The following is a 15,538-nucleotide window of genomic DNA, read 5'->3' as shown; positions in this document are numbered from 1 at the left end:
TGGGTCAAAAGACAGCAACAGAACATTCTCTGAAGGAAAGCCAATGGGGTGATATGTCTGCCTTTCTTTTTTCCACACCACCTGCAGAGGTCTGTGGGTGGTTCAGAATCCCATTCTTGGAAACTCCCAGATGTAGAAAATTTGCTCTATCAATTACCTAACAGATATTTGCTCTGTCAAATATCTAATGGGGTTAGGTTATGATAACATATCACTGCTACAACATCAGGGCTTCTCAGAATCCCAAGAATACATTGATCATAACTTCTTACTGTTTTCCACTTATAGCAGATTTCCCATTGTGATATCAAAGGAGATGCTTCTAAATTTTCACAATCAAGGGGACTATGCAGATTCAACTTTAAGCTCTGGCCTAGGACGGTTTGGGAAAAGTTTAAAGATTTCTGCTTTTTGTGGTTCAGGGAACTGAATGAAGAGCTTCATTTTTTAATGAAATAGCACATCTTAGTGGCACTTGCAGGCACTGCAGAGAAATTTAGGAAGAGATTTTGTTGTTTGGTTTCTGTTTTTTCCCTTGAGTAAAAACATATTATAGTCATTCCTTGGACAGGAAAACCAGCTCTCAAAATGATTGTTTTTAATATAAAACAGTTATAAATAATTTCTATATGAAAAAAACCCAGTCTTGTTCTTGAGCCCTGAATTTTCAGTGTTTCATTATGCATAAAGCAACTATCCCTCTGGGAAACCACAAGTGGAAATTTCAAAACAGAATGAAAATAATATTACAAATCCAGGGGGCACTCATCTCTCACCCTTGCTTAAATTTTAAAGCATTTTCTATTTAAACTGACACTTAAAACATACTTGTTTTAGAACTTCTGTTCCATTCAATAGGAAGTAAACATCTGGCCGCATTTTGAAGAGACCCCCTTCACTAAGCCTTCTAAGTCTTTCATCAGCAGGCTCTTTGGGTTTCAGATAATCACATAGGCTCTGAACCTGGACCATCTCAGTGTCAGCATCATTCCTCCAGCAATATCGATGCCAGGAGAGCTGCAGTCAGAGGACCCAAAGCAAATTAGCACAGGCCCCGAGACTGACCAAAATGAGGCCAGTCTAAAATAAATCATGTAGGCTTTTTTTAACATGGAAAATACAACCCCCTGCTCAGCTAGCATTTTTTTTTCTAAGCTTTTGCTTTCCAAAATCTTGGCCATATATACTTTTCAAGCAGATCTGAGTGTGCCAAGCATTCCATGAAAAATGTAGGTCAGGGGAGTATGTGGTGAAGGGGTGTTTAGAGGGTTGGGAGAGGCTAGGAGGAAGACAGTGAGTTCAGCTGAGTAACAAAAATAATTTTCGACTTCCACAGTGGAATGGAAATCATGAAAACCAGAAAAGGCAAGAAGTGGGTGTATTTTCATTTCATAGACAAGGAATCAGAGGATCAGAGAAAGGGGTAGGGTGGAGGAGCTGGTCTGCAAATCCTCCAGCCAGGATACTACATTCCCATTGTGACAGAAACCAGGGAAAGAGTTTACAGAGCAAAAACTAGTTCTGACTTATCTTTAGAATCTTCATTTAGAGATCAGTGAAAGCTATCAGTTAACTAATATTTCCAAACGCTTCACCCAACATTTTTGAGACAAGTTAGTAGATGAGTGAGGTTTCACTCTAGTTTTCTTGCCTCTTCTTCAGGCCTTCTCCCTTGCATCCCTTCACAGTTCCTGTAGCACTGTGCTGTGCCCTGACAACCAAGCTTGCCCCCAGTTCCAGCCTAGAACCTTCCTTCCTATCTTCTTTGCTTTCAGGTCAGCCTAGCCAGTGTCCTGTTTCCTTCTTGATCTGCTGCCTATTAGCTTATATTACACACCTCCCTTTTAACAGGAGAAACAGAGCCTCTAGTTGAAGAAATTCTCAGGCAATGTGGCAGGTGAATGGGAGAGGTACTGGAAGGTACCAATGGGAGTTCTAGCCCTATTAATTCCATTCTGTCTCAAATTATTTCCATTCTAGACACAAGGCTAGGCACTGGAAATATACTGACTGATGAAAAATTATTTTTATCTTTATATTACACCAGTTGGAGAGTAATTTATTCCAATATTTCATGAGGCTGTTTTCATTAAATAGGAGACAACGTGTGAAGTAAAACAACAACAACAATGCTTTCTCAATAGATCGTAACAATATGTTCCAATAGGAGAAGCAAAAAAAAAAAATGCATATAAGCAAATGAGGAAAACAGAGTAATGTGCTCAGAACTGTGTAAGATTTAATTACAGGTGGTTATTTTATGCTCCTCTCTCTTTTCTAAATACATCACCATACACATTTTCTTTCAGCCTCTGAAAGATGACTAAACGATGGATTCCTAGAAGTGTTTAAGAAGGAGGTGAAGCAAGGGAATTCTGTTTGTTAGGCTCCCACTTGGGCAGACAGTGAGCTAAGGACTGTCATGAATGTGAGTTCATTTAATTCTTACAACAGTGTCATGAGGTAAGTTGAATTAGGCTCATTTTACAGATAAGGAAACTGAGACCCATCAAGGTTAAGTAACATTTTATCTAAGATACAGGAGAAAATATGGGGCTAGAGTACTATTAAAGGGGAAAGGGGTGTTCCTACTTGTCTTTGGGGTCTTTCTGTTTCCTAACTTATGAATGCATATACCCCAAGAAGCAATACACCCAAGTACAAAGCATGGAAGATTACAAAATAGTATAAGTTCTAGTCGTTCCCCTCAAGATGACAACAGCATACTTTTGAGACACACGCCACACACACACAATCCAGACTATATGAATCAAAGACAAGTCATGTGTCAGAGACAAGGGAGAGTCTGTGGGTTGGATTTACATTGGCAAAGGGGACATGTAAGAACATTCTAGGTGGGAAAAGTTATGATGAGTAAGATGAAAGTAATGATGAGTAAGACTCAATGTTTCATCACTTACAGTGAGTAAGATGAAATTAAAAATGAGTGCAACTCAACATTTCAGGACAGGGATAGAGGGTCGGTGTGCAAAGAAGTAGGACTGAAGCAGATTACAGAGCAGAGCAAGAAAAGTAGGGCTTGGAAAGCTGGACTTTCCAAGTGGGAAAGTGAATGTGTCTGAACTGCAGCATCCCCGGGAGGCAGGGTGTACGGTGTGTGCAATGTATGTGGTGTGTGTGTAGGGGATGGGGGGTAAGAAATGTGTGGGGAATATGGGGAAGGGATGAGGTGTGTGGATGTGTGTAGGGGTGTGGGATGTGTGTGTACAATGTGTGTGGAATATGCGGTGTATGTATGGTATGTTGGTGTGTATATTTGTGTATGTGATGTGTGTGGTGTGTGTGTGGTATGTATATGGTGTGGGGGGGATTGTGTTGGGTACATGTGGGATATGTGGGGGTTTTGAAATATGTGTGTCAGGGTGGTATAGGGAAGGGTTTGGGGTGTGTAGTGTGTGGGAGGTGTTGGGGGGTATGGGGGTGTGTGTATATGGTGTGTGTATGTGGGCTGTGTGAGGTGTGTATGTATAGTGTGTGGAATATAGGGGGTGTATGTGTGTGATATGGGGGCATATGTATGGTGGGAGTGTGTTTGTGTGTGTGTAGGAGACTGTGGGGGTATGTGTGGGGTGTGCATGGCATGTGGAATATGAGGGTATATGGGTGTGTATGTGGAGGCTATGAGTGGGGTATGTGTGCATGGTATGGGCGGTGTGTGGGGGGGTGTGTGTTGGCTTGGGGTGGGATGAGGGTTGGAGGGGTGGCAATAAATATGGATTGTGGAAAAATCACTGGACTGGGACCAAAGGGCAAAGGTTCTAGTCCCGGCTTTGTTGTTGACTGGAAATGCAACACCTTTGAGCCTCAGTTTTCTTCAGCTATAAGACCAGAAATTGGAGCAAATTATCTCCAAAGTCTGTTCCACATTAGCAATTCCAAAACACCCCTGCCCCACCTATCATTTTGCCCTTTCCCACCTTCAACTCAAGGTTGTAGAAATTTTGTCTTTGGTTGGCAAAAAGCATTCTTTTCGAATTTGAGAAAAAATTGTTCCATTCCATGAACCTGTCGTTATAAAACAGAAAAATCTGTTTTATTATTAGTGAGGAACCTTTAGGTATAAAAAACTCCAGGCTAATTGGAATGCTGTTAAACCAAGGCCATTTCTTCTACTGCACCCACTTGCTTTGGCTGAATTATTATTTGATATGATGCCCCTTATAAATATTAGGGGCCCCATGAGAAAGAGCCTGCGGAATTTCAATGCTGTGTTTACTATAAGGATTTTTTAAAAGATGTTATTAATTACACCAAGGAGAAGAACTTTCTCTCTAATCTCCAGAAATGTTCCGTCCCTGAACAGCTGGCTCCTATCCATCTCAAGGACTCCACGATTGCTGTAAAGAGCTCTGTGGCCCTCTTCCCAGGGTGGTACTGCTGGAGAGTACAGAGCCAAATCCAGGTCCAAGTCCATAAGTGAAGTGTAATTGGGACACAGCCATGCCCACCACTCCTGTGCTTATTGTTGATGGCTTCTTCCCTGGTGGCTCAGATGGTTAAGAATCTGCCTGCAATGCGGGAGACCAGAGTTCGATCAGGAAGATCCCCTGGAGAAGGGAATGGAAACCCACTCCAGTGTTCTTGACTGTATCCTGCCAGGCTCCTCTATCCATGGGGTTGCAGAGGGTTGGACACCACTGAGGAACTAACACTTTAACTCTTCACTTCCACCTACAAGGGCAGAGCTCAGTAGGTAGAACAAAGGTAGACGTGGCCCATGAGCTTAAAATATTTACTCTCTGGCCTTCTACAGGAAAAGTTTGTTGACCTCTGCGTTAGACCTTCAGTTTACATCTGCTTGAGTCCTTCTTGGCTTATGTATTATAAAATTGCTTGAAACCTGGGTGCTTATAGCATATTTATTCAGTCTAGATTTTGTGTATGTGCTTTGTCCATAAAACTGCTTCTCTATGTACTTTTACCTTGACTCAAAGTGGGTAAAACCACTAGACCTCCATCAGCAGATGAATGGATAAGAAAGCTATGGTACATATACACAATGGAGTATTACTCAGCCATTAAAAAGAATACATTTGAATCAGTTCTAATGAGGTGGATGAAACTGGAGCCTATTATACAGAGTGAAGTAAGCCAGAAAGAAAAACACCAATACAGTATAGCTTTGTTTGTAGTGATGCTTCCTAAGGCCCATTTGACTTCATATATATGGAATTTAGAAAGATGGTAACGACAACCCTGTATGCAAGACAGCAAAAGAGACACAGATGTATAGAACAGTCTTTTGGACTCTGTGGGGGGGAGGATGATTTGGGAGAATGGCATTAAAACATGCATAATATCATATAAGAAACGAATCACCAGTCCAGGTTCAATGCAGGATACAGGAAGCTTGGGGCTGGTGCACTGGGATGACCCAGAGGGATGGTATGGGGAGGGAGGTGGGAGGGATTTCAGGATGGGGAACATGTGTACACCCGTGGTGGATGTATGTTGATGTATGGCAAAACCAATACAATATTGTAAAGTAAAAAATAAATAAATAAAAAATAAAACCACTAGACCATTCAGGTATGGCCTAAATCAAATCCCTTATGATTATACAGTGGAAGTGAGAAACAGGTTTAAGGGACTAGATCTGATAGACAGAGTGCCTGATGAACTATGGATGGAGGTTCGTGACGTTGTATAGGAGACAGGATTCAAGACCATCATCAAGAAAAAGAAATGCAAAAAAGAAAAATGGCTATCTGAGGGGGCCTTACAAATAGCTGTGAAAAGAAGAGAAGTGAAAGGCAAAAGAGAAAAGGAAAGATATACCCATTTGAGTGCAGAGTTCCAAAGAATAGCAAGGAGAGATAAGAAAGCCTTCCTCAACAATCAATGCAAAGAAATAGAGGAAAGACTAGAGATGGGAAAGACTCTAGTGGAAAGAGAGTTTCGTTTCACTAGAAAGAGAAATGGGAAATGACTAGAGATCTCTTCAAGAAAATTAGAGATACTAAGGGGACATTTCATGCAAAGATGGGCTCAATAAAGGACAGAAAGGGTATGGACCTAAGAGAACCAGAAGATATTAAGAAGAGGTGGCAAGAATACACAGAAGAACTGTACAAAAAAGAGCTTCATGACCCAGATGATCACGATGGTGTGATCACTCACCTAGAGCCAGACATCCTAGAATATGAAGTCAAATGGGCCTTAGGAAGCATCACTACAAACAAAGCTAGTGGAGGTGATGGAATTCCAGTTGAGCTATTTTAAATCCTGAAAGATGATGCTGTGAAAGTGCTGCACTCAATATGTCAGCAAAGTTGGAAAACTCAGCAGTGGCTACAGAACTGGAAAAGGTCAGGTTTCATTCCAATCCCAAAGAAAGGCAATGCCAAAGAATGCTCAAACTACCACACAATTGCACTCGTCTCACACACTAGTAAAGTAATGCTCAAAATTCTCTAAGTCAGGCTTCAGCAACACGTGAACTGTGAACCAGCAGATGTTCAATCTGGTTTTAGAAAAGGCAGAGGAACCAGAGATCAAATTGCCAACATCCGCTGGGATCATGGACAAAGCAAGAGAGTTCCAGAAAAACATCTATTTCTGCTTTATTGACTATGCCAAAGCCTTTGACTGTGTGGATCACAATAAGCTGTGGAAAATTCTGAAAGAGATGGGAATACCAGACCACCTGACCTGCCTCTTGAGAAACCTATATGCAGGTCAGGAAGCAACAGTTAGAACTGGACATGGAACAACAGACTGGTTCCAAATAGGAAAAGGAGTTCGTCAAGGCTGTATATTGTCAGCCTGCTTATTTAACTTATATGCAGAGTACATCATGAGAAACGCTGGGCTGGAAGAAGCACAAGCTGGAATCAAGATTTCTGGGAGAAATATCAATAACCTCAGATATGCAAATGACACCACCCTTATGACAGAAAGTGAAGAGGAACTAAAGAGCCTCTTGATGAAAGTGAAAGAAGAGAGTGAAAAAGTTGGCTTAAAGCTTAACATTCAGAAAACTAAGATCATGGCATCCAGTCCCATCACTTCATGGAAAATAGATGGGGAAACAGTGGCTGACTATTTTTGGGGGGCTCCAAAATCACTGCAGATGGTGATTGCAGTCATGAAATTAAAAGACACTTACTCCTTGGAAGGAAAGTTATGACCATTCTAGACAGCATATTAAAAAGCAGAGACATTACATTGTCAACAAAGGTCCGTCTAGTCAAAGCTATGGTTTTTCCCGTAGCCATGTTTGGATGTGAGAGTTGGACTATAAAGAAAGCTGAGTGCTGAAGAATTGACGCTTTTGAACTGTGATGTTGGAGAAGACTCTTGAGAGTCCCTTGGACTGCAAGGAGATCCAACCAGTTCATCCTAAAGGAAATCAGTCCTGAATGTTCATTGGAAGGACTGATGCTGAAGCTGAAACTCTAATACTTTGGCTACCTGATATGAAGAACTGACTCATTTGAAAAGATCCTGATGCTGGGAAAGATTGAGGGCAGAAGGACAAGGGGACAACAGAGGATGAGATGGTTGGATGGCTTCACCGACTCAATGGACATGAGTTTGGGTAAACTCTGGGAGTTGGTGATGGACAGGGAGGCCTGGTGTGCTGCAGTTCATGTGATTGCAAAGAGTCGGACACAACTGAGCAACTAAACTGAACTGAACTGAAGCTCAGGTTCACTGTCTGGCTCAGAGGTCAATGCTTTGTATTAATACTAGAGATGGCCTCTTAGAAATGACTGAAAGACCCTCTTCAGTGACTCTTTTATAGACCTTAATAAAATGAATTCACAAAAACTTCTATTTTTGCTGAAAAATTCTAAGCCAACAGAAGGATCAGCACAGCAACTTGGCACTTTTTACCCCACATTCAAACAATTCCTCCCATTTCTTTTCAGTTGATACATGTGTTTGCATATTTACTGATTTTTTTTTTCCTCCCCTGGTCACCCTTAGTTAGAAATATAACCAAGTCTCCATGGAAACACAACATAATGCTCTCTCACAGATGATCGAGGGACCTGAGCAGCTGGTATTGGGCTGAAGGCTGCAATGGCATCTGACCAAATTAGGAAGAGAAAACAGCTTACCCAGCTCTTCCAGACCTTTCAGAATTCTAAGCTCAGCATGGAAACCTACACAGATTGTGAATTACTGCAGATTTTTTAAACTTCTCTTATTTTTAACAACTTTATTGATATATAATTTACATACATACAATTCACCCATTTGAAATGTACAACATAATGACTTCTAGCATATTCATAGAGATGTTACTGCAGATCTTCTAATTCTCTTTTTTTTCTGAGAATACTCTATCTTATCCATCGTATGTTTCAGCTCTACGGGGCTTTCATCTCCTGACATGAGAATGACTGACAGGAATCTACAGAATAAGCAGGAAGGGAAGCTACTTTCAGTGAACACCTACCGTGTGTTAAGCACTATGTGTCACAGCTGGCCCCTTGTCACACAGTTTGTAAAGCAGAAGTATTGGGATTTGAACTCTGGTCTGATCAGCTCCAAAGCCTATTATCTTTGCACTACACAGGAAACAATGCCCTTCAAAAAGAAGAAAATAGAAAAGACAGGTGGAATGAGGTATTTTAATATAGCCATGGTCTTGGAGGGAGATAGAAAACAAGGTAAAGAAGAATATAAACATCTCCTCTCCTAACCCCAACTACACCTACAAGAAGTTAAGGTCAAAAGCCAGGTTGGGAAGGAACCAAGAGATTCCGAATTCTCTTCCACTAAAATCTGTCCCTCATGCTTAAAGGAGAATGTTTGAAATAAGAACAGTTAGTGTGCCCTGAAAAAAGGACAAAGTACTATGGAAATTTGGAGAAAGACAGAGGAGGAGGATGATATATATCAGGAAGATGTGGCAGAAAACAGCAAGTTCATAATTCAAAGCCTTGGTTATTTTCTGGGACCAATTATCTACTTAACTGTACTTTTTTCTCCTCATATTCTGATCTAGGAAGAGCAATCTCCTAAATCCCGTTCCTTCCCTGAGTGTGGGCTAGTGGCACATAGGCTTGCCTAAGAGCCTGCCTCTGTGAGCAGAACCTGCTAGTCCTGCTCTTCAAGGCATCTTGAAGATTCATCTCAGAACTGTACTCTTGAGTCATGCAGAAGACAGGATCTGCAGGCGTGCCTGGGGACCTGAGCTGGTGTGACTGCTCCCCTCAAGCAGGTGGGCTCTAAGCCCCCAACTTCAACTAAGACACTTTTGCTCTTATCTATTTGAAGAAGGCATTCCTCTACTCCATAACTGCTTGAAAAAACACTGTCCTGAAACATGTTCATCTGAACATGGACACACATCACAAAATATGTAACTGGTATTCAAACTGGGACTCTGAGCAAAAGAGGCATACCCCCTGAAGATTTACACAAGAGTTCATTGTTGGAACTTCCCTGGTGGCTCAGACGGTAAAGCGTCTGCCTGCAAGGTGGAAGACCTGGGTTCAATCCCTGGGTCAAGAAGATCCCCTGGAGAAGGAAATGGCAACCCACTCCAATACTCTTGCCTGGAAAATCCCATGGACAGAGGAACCTGGTAGGCTACAGTCCATGGGGTCGCAAAGAGTCAGACACGACTGAGCAACTTCACTTTCACTTCCATGGTGATACCACCCATCCTGGGACAAAGATGCAAAGACAGATTATTTTTTAAGCAATGAAACAGTCCATCCTTCCCAGATCTATACTCCACCACTGTTACCACTGAGGGTCAAGGAAAGAATGGAGAAGAGACTGAGAGAATGAGGAGAGACAGAGAGAAGGCAGCTCCTTCCAGTATAGATAGATTCAAGGAAGATGGTGAGGAATGACAGCATCTCCTCGATCCCAGGCTGTGGGACCACGGATTCTTTTGGAAAGGCTTTTGGTTCTTAGGCTCTACTTTGAAAGCACGATGGGATGAGTTGTCCTATGTTAATATGCCCTATAAAACTCGAAGAGTTCATTCTTCTTCTGCAGGAGCCCTTTATTGCCTAAAGAGTCCATGTGAAATACTTTGCTCTCCAGAGAGGAGCCATCTCAATGCAAATTGCTTTGTTAATCAAATTAGCTGATAACTAGAGCAGTAGTTACTGCATTAAAATAGACCTTTAGATTATAGAAAAATAAAATCACCTAGGGACATCTTGTCTATACAAAAGCAATCTTATTCTATGAACTAGAAGTTTTGACTTGAACTAAGACAACCGTTCTTTATAAATGGTAAGGGATTTGGTTTGGGATTTTTTTGGAGCGGGGAAGGGAAGTTGTTTGTTTTCAGTATCCTTGTCCTTCTGAACAGCTTTTGCTCAGTTTCCTGGATGTTTAAAACTCTAGTCATTTGTCAAGCAGGTATAGCTGGGTTATTTAGCTAAGCACAGACGTACTTATAGAGGTTTGAACAATAATAGCTCTGAAAAAGAATGATACTTTCTATTTAAAATGGGAGAAAATAATAGCAAATGAAGCAACTGACAAACAACTAATCTCAAAAATATACAAGCAACTCCTACAGCTCAATTCCAGAAAAATAAATGACCCAAACAAAAAATGGGCCAAAGAACTAAATAGACATTTCTCCAAACAAGACATACAGATGGCTAACAAACACGTGAAAAGATGCTCAACATCACTCATTATCAGAGAAATGCAAATCAAAACCACAATGAGGTACCATTTCACGCCAGTCAGAATGGCTGCGATCCAAAAGTCTACAAGCAATAAATGCTGGAGAGGATGTGGAGAAAAGGAAACCCTCTTACACTGTTGGTGGGAATGTAAACTAGTACAGCCACTATGGGGAACAGTGTGGACATTCCTTAAAAAACTGGAAATAGAACTGCCATACGACCCAGCAATCCCACTGCTGGGCATACACACCGAGGAAACCAGAATTGAAAGAGACATGTGTACCCCAATGTTCATCGCAGCACTGTTTATAATAGCCAGGACATGGAAGCAATCTATTTCAGAGCAATTTTAAAAGATTATACATCCAACCACATACTAGGAAAAAATTTCTCCCTTTCGTTAATCTTTCACAGAATAAATGGATGGTACTAGAGGGTTAGAGAACAACCAGTAATTTACGTTGGGCTACACTGATAAAAAGTGCTGTCATTTTAAGAATTTGTTCAGTCTCGTGAGCTACTTTATTAGTTACTAGCATGACCATACGATTCAGGCTTAAAAGAAAATAACAGCCTTGAAGACAAGGCAGCATTAAAAAAAATTCTATTCTTAATTTATAAATTTCCTTAAGAAGAAGAGAGCTCCCATTCATCATTATGACCTGCAAAAACACATACTGTTGCTTCAGTATCGAGGCAAAGACATTTCTAATGGCACAAGGATGGGAACTTCCACAGGTGAGCCTGACTATATGTAATCTTTGAAGCAAAGAGACAGTGGACAATTTAAAGCTTGAAAAAATAAGGCAGCCCAAGAAGAAGGCTCACTGCATTCATTTTTCTTTTCCTTTTTCTACATAAATTCTTTTTTTTGCTATTTCAACCCTTGTTTCTTTAATAACAACAAACTTTGATTTCAATGCAGTGCCCTGGCTGGATAACATTGCAACCAACAAGTACCTGTAAGTCATGCCCGTCTCTGCCCTGGTGGTTTCCTGAAGTGAAATTCCATGGACACGTAAAAACTTCTCCAGGTATTTCCGTTCCACTGCTCCACTGGGCCTAACAGGCCAACAGACTGCCTGAGGCGGAGGCTTGGTCACTGCTAGGTGCCGTCTGCATTTCAGAGCCGATTCACTGGATTTGGGCAGACCCAGCTTGGGGCTGGGGATGTCTGCACAAGCAGGTTTATACAGATGCATCCTTCATAAACTCAAGGAGGCAAAGCTAATTTCACAGTGCTGCACTCTAAGACTGGCTGTATCTTGCTAGGATTCTCTTGGGTTATCTGGCTTTGATGTGTCCCTAAAAGGGATCAGTTTGTTTTCCTTAGATGTCCCTTATCGTTCATGTATGCGAGCAGGCTCCTGGCAGAACTGTGAGTTTAAGTCCCTGCTGAAGCCTGTGCAAAAAGAAGCCTGACCAAAACCAATCACATTTCTCGTCCCTGTAAAGTTTGCAAAGTCGAACTTAAGCAATCGCTTATTGGCCCTGGGGAAAAAAAATATGGGCACCCTTCCCCATGTCTTTCTATTTAGGTAAAAGGAAATATTTTGGTGGGATAGGGGCCAAATGTTCTGTTCTCATAAGGACCATAAGGCCTTGGGGATGATTCATGAGTATGTAATGAGACCTCTCTAAGTCATAAAACATACCATAGTCAAGTAATTTATTATACTATTCATTTGGGTGAAAGGCCCATTAACCTTTTTATTTTTCAGATGTTGCAGTCAAATGATAGGTGATATCAATAAGGTGACTGTAACAAGCAAGGGACCCATACAAATATGCCCAACCGATATTTGACAAAGATGTAAGAGTAATGCAATAGAAGGGTAGACTTTCTGACAAACAGTGCTAGAGAAATTGGACATTTATAAACAAAAACAAACTAAATGAACCCTTGACTTAAACACCTCACATTTTTATAAAAATTAACTCAAAATGGATCACAGACTTAAATGTAAAATGTAAAACTATAAAACCTCTAGGTAAAAACTTAGAAGAAAATCTTCAGAAACTAGGGCTAAGAGAAGAATTCTTTAGACTTGATATCAAAAACACAATCAATAAAGGGAAAAAATTATAAATTGGATCTCATCAACTTTCTGTAAATGAAAAAAACAAATTACAGATTGAGAGGAAGTATTTACAAACCATATATCCAACAAAGAACTTATATCTGAACATACAAAGAAATAAAAACTCCCATTCACTGGGTAAGAGGTATATGAGATCTTTCTGGGTTGTTTTTTACAATTGCATGTGAATCCATAATTATTTCAAAATAAAGTTTTTTTAAAAAAGCAAAGAAGTTCCTCGTATAAGGTCTTTCCACTTTGTGATTCCAGCTGTGACTCTCCTCCAACCGTGACCTCTGGGCATGAATGGTTCATCCAGTTCACCACGCTTCCTGTTCCTAACCATATCCTTGCTCACTTGGCTTCTCCCTAAACCTTTCAAATGTTCCCTTAAAGCTCATCTCCTCGAGGAATTCTTCCCCAAGCTCCTAACCCCTAGTACACAATCATTTCTTGAAATTCCTCTTGCAATTCACCTCAAAAGCACTCCCTTGACAGCTCTAAACAGTTTCCCAAACATTTGCACACCCTGATGATTTCTGCCATATTTTTGTACCACCTATACCAATATTTATTTAGTGTCTGGGATTATTGAAAACTTTCTTTTTTCGCTAAACAAATTTACTTAGTGTTATGAATTAAATGTTTGTTTCCTTCCAAAAATTCCTATACTGAAATTAATCTCCATTGTGATTGAGGTGAGGCCTTTGAGAGATGATTATATTGTGAGAGTGGAGCCCTCATGATTAGGATTAGTGCCCTTATAAAAAGAGGCCAGAGAGTTGGCTTGCTCTCTTTCTGACATGTGAAGATGCAGCAAAAGATGATTGTCTGTAAAACAGGAAGAGGGCTTTCACCAGAACCTGACCATGCTGACACCCTGATCTTGGACTTTCCAACCTCCGTAACCAGGCAAAATCAATATTTGCTGCTTAAACCATAAAGTCTGTAGTAATTTCTTACAGCAGTCCTGAGAGATTTAGTAAGGCAACATTGTATTACTAGCATCATAAATAGAAAAACTTTATCACTTGCAATAAAATAGAGTCAACCTGGAAAAAATAAATACAATAAAAATGAAGAATAGTATTAAACTATAACTAGACATTATTGGTGTCCAAAGGCTTTCAATCAGACGGAGACTTATGTTTTTGGTTTTTACTGAGAAGATTGATAGGTATTAAAGAGGTGTTTTAGGTATTTTAGCACAGATCTGAGAGTTTTTTTTTTCTTTTAATCTCCCTTTTTTTAAGGTAATCAGAAGAGGTGAAAGAAATTGAAATAGGAATATACCACCTTTACAGTGTGAATCAAGCTCATTTAACGTTCCTTCTGTGTACCAACTAAAATCATCTCTTTGTCCACCAATGGCAACTTGTACCTACTCTGGGAACACAGACTCATATTGTCCCAGGACTTCCCCGATGCTGCAGTGGGTAAGAATCCACCTGCTAACGCAGGGGACACAGGTTCAGTCTCTGGTCTGGGAAGGTTCCACATGCTGCAGAGCAACTAAGCCCCTGTGCCACAACCACCGAGCTCACGCTCTAGAGCCTGAGAGCTGCACATCCTGAGCCTGTGTGCTGCGACTACTGAAGCGCACGCACCTAGCGCCTGTGCTCTGCAGCAAGAGAAGCCAGCACAGTGAGAAGCCCAAGCGCCACAGTGGAGAGCAGCCCTCCCTCTCTGAAAGCAGCGAAAGGCTACAAAGCCATGAAGACCCAGTGCAGCCAAAAATAAATAAGTGACTATATACAGTCCCAGAGTAGTAGATACCTCCTCCTGCAGGTGCACATCTAACTCCCCTCTAGATCACCAGCTCTTTGAAAGGAGGGATGGACTGTATCTGGCATAAGTATCATAATAATCAGCAAGGTATTTTGAGAATGATTAACGCTTCAGAGATATTACTGGTTTGCTTGCTTGAATTTTAAGTTGCTCAAAGCTACCTTTCCCCCTTATCAATCTGTTGCTAATTTCACCCCAGCTGCCAAAGTTCTGAACCTCAAAAGAGAAATAAAAGCCTACAAAGAGAAAGCCAGAAAAGCTAGAAGAGCAATCCAGCAGTGGTATGGAGTTAAAGAGAAACTCGAATTCCCAAGTAAAGTTTGTATCTATTATTCAGTCACTTACACTAGCCACTGTTTAAATCAGCCACGGAAGTGGTTCTTCCAGTGGAACTCCACCAAGGAAGAAACAGAGTGAACCGGAAGAGCAGTCATGAACAGCGAAACATGAGCCCGCCTCATTGTTTTCTTCTGCCCTCTGAATATGGATCCAGGCCCAAGAAGGGAGAGAAGGATCAGAAAGCCAATATTTACCAGAAGCTGGAATTTCCTTTTACTAAGTTCTAAAAGTTTATCATTTTCATAAAAGGTCCCAGTTTGAAGACAGGGAGTAGAAACTATATTTATAAAGGAATTGTGTGTCCTTTGGCTGTCGCTCAAATTCAAATAAATTTTAAATGATGTGTATAAGACTATGGCAACCCACTCCAGTGTTCTTACCTGGAGAATCCCAGGGACGGGGTAGCCTGGTGGGCTGCCGTCTATGGGGTCGCACAGAGTCGGACACGACTGAAGAGACTTAGCAGCAGCAGCATAAGACTATAGGAAATGGCTCTGAGCAGCTGGGGTGGAAGCAAGGGTAAGGGAGGTGGGGGTGGGGGAAGTTACTATCTGTCTTTCTTTCCACGGGATGATAATTATTATACATTGTTCAGAATCTTTACGCATTATACAAACTCAGGGTCAGCAGAGTGTGAGAAAAATGACATGGCTATCTGATGAGAGAGGTGCTTCTGGCCATGTTCTGCTAATGGAA

At 41.1% G+C, this 15,538-nt stretch overlaps 1 protein-coding gene across 1 annotated transcript in view; it reads right to left on the bottom strand.

The window, feature by feature from the left end:
* KCNAB1 (potassium voltage-gated channel subfamily A regulatory beta subunit 1) overlaps positions 1-11,991 on the bottom strand; it is a 444,955-nt gene extending 432,964 nt beyond the window's left edge. The window contains exon 1 of the mRNA XM_086391547.1: positions 11,595-11,991. Within this exon, the coding sequence (XP_086247673.1) occupies positions 11,595-11,836 (242 nt within the window). The 5' untranslated portion in view covers positions 11,837-11,991. The remainder of the gene's footprint in view (positions 1-11,594) is intronic.
* Positions 11,992-15,538: the final 3,547 nt, after the last annotated feature.

Source organism: Bos grunniens, chromosome 1 (genome assembly GCF_055505025.1).
Source record: "Bos grunniens cultivar Pamir isolate PY7600 chromosome 1, Bosgru_T2T1.0, whole genome shotgun sequence".
NCBI lineage: Eukaryota > Metazoa > Chordata > Mammalia > Artiodactyla > Bovidae > Bos > Bos grunniens.
Note: the sequence above shows the minus strand (reverse complement) of the source record. Positions and strands in the feature narration are given on the sequence as shown.